This window comes from Pongo pygmaeus, chromosome 5 (assembly GCF_028885625.2).
Source record: "Pongo pygmaeus isolate AG05252 chromosome 5, NHGRI_mPonPyg2-v2.0_pri, whole genome shotgun sequence".
Lineage (NCBI taxonomy): Eukaryota > Metazoa > Chordata > Mammalia > Primates > Hominidae > Pongo > Pongo pygmaeus.
In genome coordinates, this window is record NC_072378.2 from 25627433 (window position 1) to 25641311 (window position 13879).

The 13879-nt window shown below is 37.5% G+C and overlaps 1 protein-coding gene across 9 annotated transcripts in view; it reads left to right on the top strand.

Moving 5' to 3' along the window:
* CARMIL1 (capping protein regulator and myosin 1 linker 1) overlaps nt 1-13879 on the top strand; it is a 354404-nt gene that overhangs the window by 257207 nt on the left and 83318 nt on the right. For 7 of the 9 annotated variants that reach the window (XM_054493464.2, XM_054493465.2, XM_054493468.2 and 4 more), the window contains one exon: nt 7372-7470. The exons of the other annotated variants lie outside the window; for them this stretch is intronic. In XM_054493464.2, the coding sequence (XP_054349439.1) occupies nt 7372-7470 (99 nt within the window). The remainder of the gene's footprint in view (nt 1-7371; nt 7471-13879) is intronic. 9 annotated transcript variants of the gene reach the window in all.

Consider the following 13879-nt stretch of genomic DNA (forward strand, 5'->3'; position numbering starts at 1 on the left):
GGTGACAGAGTGAGACTCCATCTCAAAAAAAAAAGAATGTAAGACTGGCGCTCTGTCCAGTCAGAGTCATAGTGGTCTGGGTTGTAAATCAGAGTAGAAGGGATCTGATAGCTCCTGTTGTTAGGGAGTTTAGAGCTGTAGGGATTTAAAAATTTGCCTTGCCAGCTGGCCCTGAACCCTTACCACATAGGTAACTTTGTTTCCTTAACCTTAGGGTCCATCTTAGTTGATGAAGGAGTTGCTCAGATCACAGTGTTACCACCTTCCGTCTAGTCTTCCAAAGTTGACTTTCCTCTTCCTTAGCTAATCAATCAGTAAGTCTACCATCATGTAGCATAAATCCCTTCATTAGCTTTCCTTCCCTCTGTTCCCAGTATGGATACCTTCCTTCAAGTCTCATCATTTCTTACCAGGATTATTGCCACATTTGCCTCCTCTTGTCAGTTTTACATGTTGCAATAAAAAATAGCCATCCTGTTTCATGGTAAATCTGAGCAGACTAAAATCTTCACTCTATCCCTTCCTAGTGGCTTTCAGGATAAGTAAAGCTGGGTCTCCTTAACACAGCAGGAAATTCTGTCCAGGATCTGCCTCCTGTACACTTCCCACTTCATCTTTGGCCAACTCTTTTGTTTTGACCTGTCTCAAGGAACTCATTAAAAATGCAAATTATTAAGCCTCAGATACTGGGGTAGGACTTAGCATTTGTGTTTTCACAAGCTTTCCTGGTGTTTGTAAAGTTTGGGAATCCCTGCTCTATTCCAGACATCCTTTTTCTTTCCTGACTACCATGCAGGTCTGTTAAGATTGAAATCAAGTGTCAGCTCATCCAGGAAGACCTCTCAGAGGCCCTTTCCTTCTCTAGGTGCGTGGTCTTAGGATTTCCTGTGCTCCTCTCTGTCATTGGCCTTACAACATTGATTTAAGTTACCTGGCTCCATGTTTTAGTCTCCTAATGGTCTATGAGTTATTTGATGGCAGAGCTTATGTATTTTTTCATCTTGCTTATTCTCACAGCTAGCACAGTGCCTGGTGTGTAAGATTGGATACTTTGTTGATTGATTGATTGGTTGACAGGGTCTCACTCTGTTGTCCAAGCTGGAGTGCAGTGGTGCAGTCATGGCTCACTGCAGCCTCAACCACCTGTGCTCAAGTGATCCTCCCATCTCAACCAAGACAATGAGCATATGCCACTGTGCCCAACTAATTTTTAAAATTTTTTATAGAGATGAGGTTTCACTATGTTGCCCAAGCTGGTCTCAAACTCCCGCACTGAAGCAATCCTCCTGCCTTGGCTTCCCAAAGTGTTGGGATTACAGGTGTGAGTCACCATGCCTGGTCGCTTGAATACTTTTTAGGCATATGTTGAATAGAAGACAATATGATTGGAGATGAGAGAGGAAAAAGCTGTGGTATGGCAAAAGAAATCAAGATTTGAATTTAGAATATCTGACTTAAAATTAAACTCGTCCCATAACCTTCAGTAAGTTACTCAATTTTTCTGAACTTTATTTTCTTCAACTGTGTAGCTAGGAACAATAAAGCTATGTAATAACTATGTTTAGCTGACAATATGTAATTCTTACTGGGTGTCTGGCACTATTTTAAATGTTTTACATAAATTAATACATGTAATCCTTAAAATAAATGATACAGTAGGTTCTAGTATTACAGATATGGAAAACAAAAAGTAGGAAGATTAATTTGCCTAAGGTGATCATGAGGATCCAGTGAAACAGTATATGTGAAAAGGAGTTTGTGAAAAGCTACATAAAAATATTAGATATCTTTATAATTTCCAATAGGATACTAATCAGCTTTGAATAAAAGACATATTCTAGAGAAACCAGGTTTCTGGTTTCAGATTTGAACACTCAAGAGCTTGGAAGTTATCACTCCCATCCTCACAACAACAAAAAAATCTGAACAAACACAAAATCAATGACTTTTCTTAGATCTGTCAAAGACCTTAAGCCACAAGGAAAACTATCACCCTGAAAACTGGGGACTGGGAAGAGAGGTACAGAGAATTACAGTGAATCATAGCCAAGATCAGCTTGCCAGGAGCAGAAGCTAGTAGAATAATAACTTATAGGACCACTTAAACAGTAAGTGATGAATTGCCAGAGACTTAGCACAGACTAGCTTAAGAGCTAAAAACTCCTAGGGGTCCAGTTTTGGGGAACCCCCACCCTTTAATGGGTTTTACTTCCATGAGTCCCAACAGGCTATCGCAGTAAAGATTGGAGAAAAATTTCCTTTTTTTTTCTGGCAGGGGGAAGGGGAAAATAACCATTTTGAAATATACTCAGAGCATTATCTTCTAAATAACAAAGGTCTACCAGCCAGAGAAACTACTTTAGTAGGACCTTACCTGAACAGGGGAAAGATAATTAAACAACCCACCCTCTCTAGCCTTTCTGTCTCACATAAGGGATAGGGTTAAAAAGGATAAGAAATATTTCCAAAGGCCATAGCCCAGGGACCAGGATTGCTTAAAAACAAACAAACAAAAACTAATCATAAGATTATAAAATACTTCCCCTTTCTAACACCTTATCACCACGTCAAGTAAAATAACAGTGGATTACAACTGAGCAAACTGCAAGACACAGATTGTAATTAAGAAAGAGTTTCTAAGGAAACCCCAAAATAACGGGATACAAAAGCAAGGACACTAGAGGAAATCAAAGCCTCTGGCATATACAGCTACAACAAATACTAAACAGATCCCAGCTCTTAGCCAGTTAATATATAAAACCTCACACTAAAAGGCTGATTACCTCAGTTTGTATTACCAGGTATGTCATTTTCAGCTTTCAGCCAAAAATTACTAAGCATGTTAAAAAGCAACAAACACAGTGTGAACGAGAGAAAAGCATCAGAACGAGACTTATCTATGATACCAGTTTTGGAATTATCAGAGCCATTAAAATAACCATGATTAACTTGTTAAGGGCTCTAGTGGAAAAAGCAGACAACATGCAAGAACAGATGGGTAATGTTAGCAGGAGATAAAAGCTCTTAAGAAAAAAAATTAAAAGGAAATACTACAGGTAAAAAACCTGTAACAGAAATGAAGAATGCCTTTGATGAGGTTATTGGTAGACTGGACATGGCTGAGGGAAGAATCATTGAGCTCTAAGATTCTTCAATAGAAACTTCCCAAACTGAATTGCAAAAACAAAAGAACAGACTATCCCAGCACTGTGGAATAATTATAGAAGATGAAACTTGGAACTAATGGGAATACCAGAAGGAAAGTAGAGAGAAAGGAACAGAAGAAACATCTGAAGTAATAATGGCTGATAATTTTCTGAAATTCACAACAGACACTAAACCACAAATCCAGAAAGCTCAGAGACCACCAAGCAGGATAAATACCAAAAAAAGCACACATAGGCATAGCAAATTCAAAATGTGGATAACCAACAACAAAGAGAAAATATTTAGAGAACATAGACTAAAAAAATACCTGTGTATTAAGAAACCAGGATAAGAATTACGTCACTCTTTTTGTCAGAAACCATGTAAGAAAGAAGAGAGTGGAGTGAAATATTTAAAGTGTTGATGCAAAAAACCCCTAGCAGCCTAGAATTCTATATCTAGGAAAATTATCCTTCAAAAGTAATGGAGAAATAAAGACTTTCTAGGATAAACAAAAACTGAGGGAATATATCACCAGTAGATCTGTCTTGCAAGAAATGTTAAAAGTTCTTCAGGGAAAAGGAAAATGATATAGATTAGAAATTGGATCTGCATAAAGAAAAGAAGAGCATCAGAGGGAATAAAATAAGGTAACATTATATTTTTCTTATTATGAATTGATATAATAGATGACTATTTTTTCAGAGTAATAATAACAATGTACTGGGTGAATGTGGTATAAAGGATGGAAAAGGAATTGACAATATTCTGTTATAAGGCACCTACACTACTCATGAATCAATATAGCGTTATTTGAAAGTAGACTTGGATTATTTATAAATGCATATTGCAAACACTAAGACGAACACTAAAAACTTTTTTAAAAGGAGTATAATTGATAAACTAGGAGAGAAGAGAAATGTAACCATACAAAATGCTTAATTAAAACCACAGACAGTAGCAAAAAGGGAAGATAAAAGAAACAAAGGACAAATGTAATAAATAGAAAACAGTTACAAACATGGTAGATATGAATCCTAGTATATTAAGACATAATTGACAGGTCAGAAAATTGAAAATAGGTATAGAAAATGGACATTCAGGCCGGGCGCGGTGCTCACGCCTGTAATCCCAGCACTTGGGAGTCCCAGGTGGGCGGATCACGAGGTCAGGAGATGAGACCATCCTGGCTAACACGGTGAAACCCCATCTCTACTACAAATACAAAAAATTAGCCGGGCGTGGTGGCAGGCGCCTGTAGTCCCAGCTACTCGGGAGGCTGAGGCAGGAGAATGGTGTGAACCCGGGAGGTGGAGCTTGCAGTGAGCCGAGATGGCGCCACTGCACTCCAGCCTGGGCGATAGAGCGAGACTCCATCTTAGAAAAAAAAAAAAAAAGAAAAAGAAAATGGACATTCAGGGCCGGGCGCCGTGGCTAACACCTGTAATCCCAGCACTTTGGGAGGCTGAGGCGGGCGGATCACAAGGTCAGGAGATCAAGACTATCCTGTGAATGGTGAAACCCCGTCTCTACTAAAAATACAAAAAAAAAAAAAAAAAAAAAGTTAGCCAGGCGTGGTGGTGGGCACCTGTAGTCCCAGCTACTCGGGAGGCTGAGGCGGGAGAATGGCGTGAGCCTGGGAGGTGGAGCTTGCAGTGAGCCGAGATTGTGCCACTGCACTCCAGCCTGGGCGACAGAGCGAGACTCCGTCTCAAAAAAAAAAGAAAAAAGAAAATGGACATTCTGGACAAAATATGCAGATATGTTAACTGTAAAATGTGTGCTTTGTTAATAAAAAATAGGTGACTTTAAAGCTTATATTTATTGGTTTCTTTTCTCTCCTCTCCCCTCTCCTTCTCTCTCATTCTCCTGTTCTTCTCCCCTCCTTCGCCTCTCATCTCCTTTTCCTCTCCTCTCCTTCTCTTCTGTTCTTTTTTTTTTCTGAGACAAGGTCTCACTCTGTTGCCCAGGCCAGAGTACAGTGGCGCAGTCATGGATCACTATAGCCTCAAATTCCTGAGCTCAAGTGATCCTCCCACTTCAGCCTCCCGAGTAGCTAGAACTACAGGAGTGAGCCATAATGCCTGGCTAATTTTTTAATTCTTTGTAGAGATGAGGTCTTGCTATGTTGCCCATGCTGGCCTCAAACTCCTGGGCTCAAGTGATCCTCCTGCCTCAGCCTCCCAAAGTGTTGGGATTGAAGCATGAGCCACCACACCCAGCCTATTGGTTTTTCTTGTAAAACTTGCTGTGTTCTTATATTTTCAAGTTTTTATTTTAACAGGTAGATTTTTGTCTTCTGGAAAAAATATGACTATTTCCTTTTACTCTACTGAAGAAAAAAATACTGTGATTCAATACTCAATCTTAAAAAACACACACAAGATTCCTTTACTAAAATACAGATTTTTTTGTTTCGTTTTTGCTTCTTGTGCTGGTGCTGTTTTCAGCAGTGAGACCAGAGATGTCTAACTAGCTCTAGGTTATTTCCCAGCATGCTCTCAGCTGTCCAGGGGAGCCCAGTAAACATGACAGTGACCCCTTTGGTCCTTCAGGAGGTGGGTTTTCTGTCCTTAGTCTGAAATGGTACATGCAAGCAAAGTTTACCCTATTAATCTAAGATGCAAATAATTTTGGTGGTGGTGTATACAGGCCTGATGTTAAAGTCACTTGAAAATTGTTACTGTTTCTTCCTTTTGAACTGGTTTTTAGAAGCAAGCTTTAGAGTATTACTTTTTAAAAAATTCCTTCCTGGCGCTTAAGTCTGTAAAGCACCACTGGTGCATCTGGGGAAATGTCTGGAAGGCATGAGCCAGCCTTGGATGTACTGCCTGTGTGTGAGATGAGGCTTCTGAAAAAGCAAACTTCTCTTGGACCCAGCCACAGCCAGTGCTGCAGTGAGGCCAAATGTATAAGAATTAATAAAGCAAAAGGACCGGAAGCTGGGTGGTGGTGTGTGTCTGCCATATATTTCAGGCAAGAATCTTTTCAGCAAAATATTTTGCATTGATAGTCATGTCACCTTGGAAAGAGATGACTTCTTGGGAAGCAGCAAGAGAAAGTAATGTAATATACTGTCAAGGCATTAATGTGTCACTTTAATAATGTTTCAGGTATCTTTTCGTTTTTGTAATTTCTTCATTTATGTTTAATGTAAAGGTACATTTTGTTCTGCTTTATATTTTCAAGGGATGATCGTAATTATAGTCTGTATTTTAATAGTTTCTAATTGATATTAAGTAGTAGGCATTTTAGCATATGGAAAATGAAAATTAAAATGTAAAAATACTAAGTGCTTCACAGTTATTAGTTAGTTCTTAACCAGGGAACTGCTGTGACAAATTAAAAGCCAAATGGTTAAGTGATGTTATTAAAAACAAACAAAACGAACAAATTTTTAAAAATAGATGACAAAATTTACCAACCTCAGATTATTCCTTTAAAAACATCTTTATAGATATCCATCATTCTTAATAGTTAACCTTGCATTTATGTTAAATATGTATTTATTGCATATTGTTCTTCTTGAATGCTTATTTTAATCTAGTTATCATTTGTACCTTTGAATTCTTCATAGTAGATAATCTATGTATAAAAATACAGAAATCTGTTTTATTTGCTATAATTTTAATAACTCAGTCCTGTTTTTGAGAAAATATGAAAATTTGATGGGTTAATGAAATTAGTATATATCTTTGAGTTGTACCAGCCTATATCCTTCAAATTTTGTAGCAATTCTTTCTCTCTTTACGTAAAAATAAAGAATTTTCTAAGTGCTGATACATTCTACAGCTGGAATAAGGCTATAAGAGATTCAGAGAGCACCACCCTTATTCCTTGGGGATATTTATTTAACTTCTGAACTATTGGGTAGTTAAAAATTCATGTGAGAGAAGGATTGAGATTGTGTGCTGAAAGTGATGGAAAGTCACGAAGTGGGGTCTCTCACCCTGCAGGCAATTAAAAGCTTGCTTGTCTTTTTCAACTACTGAGTTACACAAAAATTACTCCAATTACCTGCAAGTTGAATCTCTAACTAAAAACACCAGTACTCACAAAGAAAGCCAGTTTCTCCATCCCGTGTGTTTTGTGGGGTCAAAGCACTGGCAGGATGTGTGTATTAGCGCTTTGGTTTTTAAGTTTAGCAACTGACTGTTTCACTTACACTTTATTCTCTGCTAGGTTGAAATGTATTCTTGAGGGATGCCTGTGCTTTATTTCCAGATAGAAAACTACCTGCTACGAAATCATGAGACTAGAAAATACCTTCAAGAGCAGGCCTACCGCCTGCAGCAGGGTATTGTCACCAGCACCACCCAGCAGGTAAGCGAGCCAGTGCCTGTGACTTCTCCTTCTATTCTTAACCGACCCTCTGAGAGCAAAGGACTTCTAGCATTTGAATCGTTTCCAATGGGTCAATAAGAACTAGTTTTTGAAAATGACAACAAATCTAAATAGAGTTTGAGGGAAGATACTGAAGGAGGAAAAGGTAGACTAATTCTAATGCTAAATATGCACTTTTAATTATCAATTAACAATTGCCAGTAAGATAGGTTTCTATACAAATATTAGGAACTTTTGATTATAATAGATAATAAAATCTGAAAGTGATCAGATTTGCTACTGTGGAGATATTCTGTCCCTTTCTCTTTATTCCTTCACATTTCCATGGGTAGAATACAGATTCCCAGATTTTATGTTCACAATGTCAGGTTCATTAAAAAAAGAAAAAAAATTCCGAGATTCTTTTGAAGAAGAGTTTGATGAATATTAATTAACACATTCTGAAGAGAAACTGAGGTGTTTTTCTCTTATACTGCATTCCTCTTCTCTCTACCCAGCTTTACCAAGGATAATAATAAAAATTATTTTATTATTATTATTTTATTTTAATAATAATAAAAAAATGTGAAATATTTCTTTTCCAAAAATTAGCCAAAACCAAAAATCACAAGATATTTGAGGAAAACAATTGATGTGTCAAAGAGCAAGATGAACAAAGGAATTGAGCTCAGATAATGCAGAGTACAGCAGAGAGCTTTAAAAAAAATTGTCATTGTAAGTTCATTGGGACTGCAGAGAATGATATGTCCATAAAATAAGAATAGGCTGCTATGAACAGGAGTAGTCAGAGAATAAGAAACAATGCTTAACAATTAAAATTATGATACTCTAGTACAGAATTAAATAAACTGATGGACACAAACTAAGCTGGTCCTCTGGAAGAAAAAGTAGAGCAAAGCTTTATAGCTTATAATAAAAAAAGACAGATGAAAAATATGAAAGCAAAGTAAGTGAAATGGTGAATTGACTTAGAATAATCAACAGCCTTCTAATGGAGCTTCAAAATTATTATAAAAATGAGAGATATTAGAGGACAGGAAAGAATAGAAAACCATTTCATATGAGTCTCGGGGTTGATATAACCCACTAAAATTGATCAGAATGAGTGGGCAAAAGGACCCACACCTAAATATATCTTGGTGGAATCTCAGAACACCTAGAATACAGAAAAAAAAAAATCTTAAAGAGTTCCAGAAAGAAAAGAGTTCCAGGCCAGATGCTGTGGCTCACCCCTGCAATCTCAATGCTTGGAAGGTCGAGACAGGTGGATCACAGGAGTTTCAGACCAGGCTGGCCAAGGTGGTGAAACCCTGTCTCTACTAAACATACAAAAGAAAAAGTAGCCAGATGTAGTGGCACAGACCTGTAATCCCAGCTACTTGGGAGGCTGAGGCAGGAGAATCGCTTGAACCTGGAAGGTAGAGGTTGCAGTGAGCCAAGATTGTGTGAGACTCTGACTCAAAAAAAAAAAAAAAAAAAAAAAAACAACGAGTTCCAGAAAGAGTAAATGGGCTATCTTACAAGGGAACTAGAATCAATTCTTAGCATCAATCCCAATTAGTAGACATAAACGAGGTAATGTCTTCCTCGTTTGGAAGCGGATTTATTTTGGATCAAAAATTCTATACCTAACCGTTTTCAGACATGAACTGAGAAATTCTATTCCCTTCATATTCCTTATGAAAAAAGTTACTTGAATAAATTCTCAAACAGAAAAGTATGCAATATGAGGTATAAATAGGACATGATAGCAGAGATGAAATCGTAGAAGTTATACAAGCTGAGAGAAAGTTTTTAAAAATCGCTGCTTTGGGAAAATCTACTTTGAGCTGCAGGGTTAAGGGACGTGGGATTGGCATGTCTTTCTCTGGGGCAGCCATAATCACAACTTTATAGCTACATTTTAGAGGGTTTAAAATTTTAATATCAGACAAGAATGGCAAGCTTAATTATTGCTACGTAACAGATTGTAAATGTTGAAAATCGCAATAATGTAAAGGTAATGAAACAAACTAAAATTAGAAGTTTAAGAGGGAGAAAGTTGAATGGTATTGTAAGTATGCTAAATAAATGTTTAGTTTTTATTTCATGGAATCAACTGCTATTTTCTATAATTCATAAATCAAAAACATAAAAATAAGTATCCTATTTAAATTTAAAATGGAAGCCACCAGAGGAATTAAAGAGGCAGAGGCTTTCAAAAGAATTTTTCTCTGCAAATTGAAAAGGATTGACTAGTAGGGAAATTTTTGTCATTTTAGACCATGTTGAATGGTTTGCATTATTTTCTTACCTTGTTACAAATGTTACTTAATTTTTTGTTGCTGCTTCTTAGAATGAAAGAAAGATGTCCATAATAAAAATGTCATGCATAATATTCCAATTAGGTAAAATATGAGTGACTATATAGATAGGCATAGAGACGTGTAAAAGGGTGTTCATCACGATATTAATGATGGTTATTTTAGGTGGTATGAAAGGTGTATTTTATTCTCTTCTCAGTATGGTTTGAATGTTTTACAGTAAATATGCATTATTTAAGCAAGAAAAAGTAAACCAATATGTGTTGAGAAGAAAAGTTATACTAGTGAAGTAGCAGGACATTTGAGAAAGAAAGCCATTATTTTGACCTTACCAGTCCCTTAAAAATCTAATTTCTTTTCCTGCAAGGAACTAATACTACTAGCCTAGTATTTTATGGTTTACTATTAACAGATTTTAGTGTTTAACATGAAAAGCAATGAAAGTTACATTGAAACTTTGTCTTGTGTTCCTTTATGAGCTACAATAATGAAGACTTCTCACTCTGTCGCCCAGGCTGGAGTGCAGTGGCGCAATCTCGGCTCACTGCAACCTCTGCCTCCCGGGTTCAAGCAATTCTTCTGCCTCAGCTTCCCGAGTAGCTGGAATTATAGGTGCCCATCACCACACCCAACTAATTTTTGTATCTTTAGTAGAGACAGGGTTTTACCATGTTTCCCAGGCTGGTCTCAAACTCCTCACCTCAAGTGATCCACCCACCTTGGCCTTCCAAAGTGCTGGGATTATAGGTGTGAGCTACCATATGCCCGGCCCAAGACTTCTTTTCTTTTCTTTTTTTTTTTTTTTTTCCTTTTTTTTTGAGACGGAGTTTCACTCTTGTTGCCCAGGCTGGAGTGCAATGGCACAACCCTGGCTCACTGCAACCTCTGCCTCCAGGTTCAAGCGATTCTCCTGCCTCAGCCTTTCTTTTCTTAATACAACATCTTTCCAACTTTTTCCCCCTAATTCAGAGTGGATTTTGCCCATCAAAAAAAAAAATTACAGCAGCAACCTTTAATGCTTATTCTTAAAAGTACATTTCATCAATTGAGAGAAAATTGTACACAGGAGCAGTATGTGGATGTTTAATTCTGCATAGATGGCATTCTGAATTATCTGAGTTATGTAGTAGGTATATTGCCACCTTTTCACTTTGGGAATTTCTTAGGACGTTATGATTAGCAGTTTTTAGACTTTAATCATTTTAGTCACTTTAGGAGAGATTTACCTTGAAGATTCCAGAAACCTGAATATAGAAAGGATAGACCCTCTGTGACTAATGCCCTTGCCAACTTGATAGCCATCATTCTCAGTCATCATTCTCAGGTGACACCAAAGGCATTAAAGAATGTTTTAATGAAATATTGAAGTCTTGTAACTGCTTGTATTTGTTTTTGTCTGGTGACTTTGATTAGGAAATATTTTTGTAAGACTCAACATTCTACCTTCGTTTTTGATACCTTCTTTTCCAGATGATAAAGCCTCTTAATTAGGACTCAGCAAACCTTTTCTGTAAAAAGCCATATAGTAAATATTTTAGGCTTTGGAGCTCATAGGATCTCTGTTGCAGCTACTCAACTCTGCTGCGGTAGAGTGAAAGCCACCCTAGACAATATATAAATGAATGAGTGTTGTTACAATAAAACTGTAGTTATAAAAACAGGCCCAGAATTGCCTGCCACTCGCCAAGCTCTTCTCTTTAGCCTTCTCACCAAGAAAGAAAGAAAGAAAGAGAGAAGGAGAGAAAGAGAGAGGGAGAGAAAGAAAGGGTGGGGAGGGGGCTTTACTGCTTAGAGCTATTTGCTTGTTATATTCTCTTTCCTCTTTCATGTGCACATTTTTACATTTGCAGTCCTAACTTCTTTGTTAAACACTCACTTTACAACCTTTTGAAACATGGCCTCTGTCCCTCTTTATCTACTGAAATGGCTCTTTCATTGGTTTCTTTGTCACAATGTGCAGGGGCCTTTTCTCCTTCTTCATCTCTTGATAAAAGGAGGCAGAATATTATGGTTAAGAACTTGGGCTCTCAAGTCAGATGACCCCGATGTAAATCCAGGCTCTACTATTCCCTGTGTGAACTTATGTTAGTCACTTACTCACCTCTTTAAGCCTCAGTTTTTTCATCTGTTTATTGGGGATGATGATAGTACCTATCTATGAAGGTGCTGTAAAGAGTAACTGAGATAATGCTTGAAAAGTATTTGGCTTCTTACCAGTAAACATTAATGGGTTTTTTTGGACTGTTATTTTTATTATCACAGTTACCATCATTATTATGGACCATCTCATCTTTCTTAAAACTCAGTTCTTAGTTCATTGGACAATGTGCCATTCTGAATGTCCTTCTGCCACTCTTGTGTCTTACCTTCTGCTTTCTACACAACTCTTTCTCTTTTCATATCCCCAGTGCAGGATTTTTTTTTCAAAGCTTTGTATTTAGTGTTCTTTTCCTTTGGCTATTTACTTCTATTTTAACTCTCTCGTTTGTAGATGACTCCTGGATCTAACCATTCAGTCCCTGTTTCTTTCCAGAGAGTCCTATCTTCCCAATTATTTTTTTCAGCATCTCCACCACTTTGGCCTTCTGAGATATCAGTCATTAAGACCAAACTCATCCTTTTGAACTCTTGATTTTGCCATTTCACTCAGGGACATCATCATTCACTGAGGGTTGAACCTTTGGAGTCATCTTGAACTTTTCATTTGCTTTCCCCATCCAGTACCCACTAAACCCTGTCCAGTGGCTGCAAAAGATACTTCTTTTGTTTTTATTTATACTACCAGCTCTCTTGCTAAGGTCTTTTTACTAACTACCTTCCACATCTTTTTTTTTTTTTTTAACAAGAACTACAAGAACTAGTTTTTTCATTTTATCTGTCTCCTTCTGCTTTCCACAGCCCATGTTCTTTGTATCAGGGAAGCTGAGCCACTGTGAATGTTTATGGGGTTAGGGATTTCTAGAGCTCACAATTGTGGGGAGGAGCTGGGGAAATGACGCTCTGTGCCTTGGACACCATGTTCAACCTCTTAGACTGCACTGGAGTGCTATACCGTCCTGCTGTAACCCATCATTCCAATCTGATCTCCCACTATAAGGTGCCTCTGTTCCTAACCAGGAGATAGGAGTCATAGTGTCTGGATGTACCACTGCATGGGTTTGTTCTTTTGTTTAACGATCCCTTCTGTTTTTCTCAATCTGTACAAATCTTTCAGGACTCAGCTAAAAAAAAAAAAAAAAAGTTATTTTTAACCTCAGCTAGGTGTGATTCCTCCTTTGGATAAAATTTTTTTAAAAGCTTATATCATTCATTTATCATTGAATAAACAGTTGTAAAGGTCTATAATATGGCAGGCACTATCATAAGAAACAGGGATTCAGCAGTGAAGAAAATAAAATGTTCATGTCCTTGTGGATATTATATTATCTGGCACTTTATGTCTTGTGTTACTGCTAATTGTGAATATTTCTTCCCACTTCTAGGTTTTTAAGTTGCTGATGGCAAGGGGTAACCTTTTTCAAGACTGTAGCTCCTCTATGCCAGGTGTTCAGTTTATTTCTCTTGAATGGAATAAAGAAACTGATGTGGAAAATGATAAAATTTTCTATGAATAAGCTGTTTGCTGGAAATAAGAACAGTTGTATCAACTTGTGAGCAACCACAGATGGCATTTATTGCTAATAGTTGTAATTCTTACCCGTGGGTTCAATAGCCCAGTATATCTGAAAAAGCCTAGGTAGTCACCAGCAAGTGTGATATGAGTTAGTGGTGTCACATAGTTGCCAAAGAAGCCAATTTGACTTGTACCGTATTAATGAAGGTATACTTTCTACAATAAGGAAGATGATAGTGCTATTCAGCTCAGCTCTGTGCTTACCAGTCCACTCTTAGTTACAATCCATTTCACTGAGGAGACTTCATGAGGTTCTAGGTGGAAGACAGAATACAAAAGTGACCTACAGGAAAGGAGGTCAAGGACTGGAGAACTGTGTCAGTGTAGGCATGGGAAAAGGAGCTGGGAATGTTAAACCTGAAGAAAAGAAGGCTAAGGAAGAAAAAATAAGTGTATTTAAATATGTGCAAGA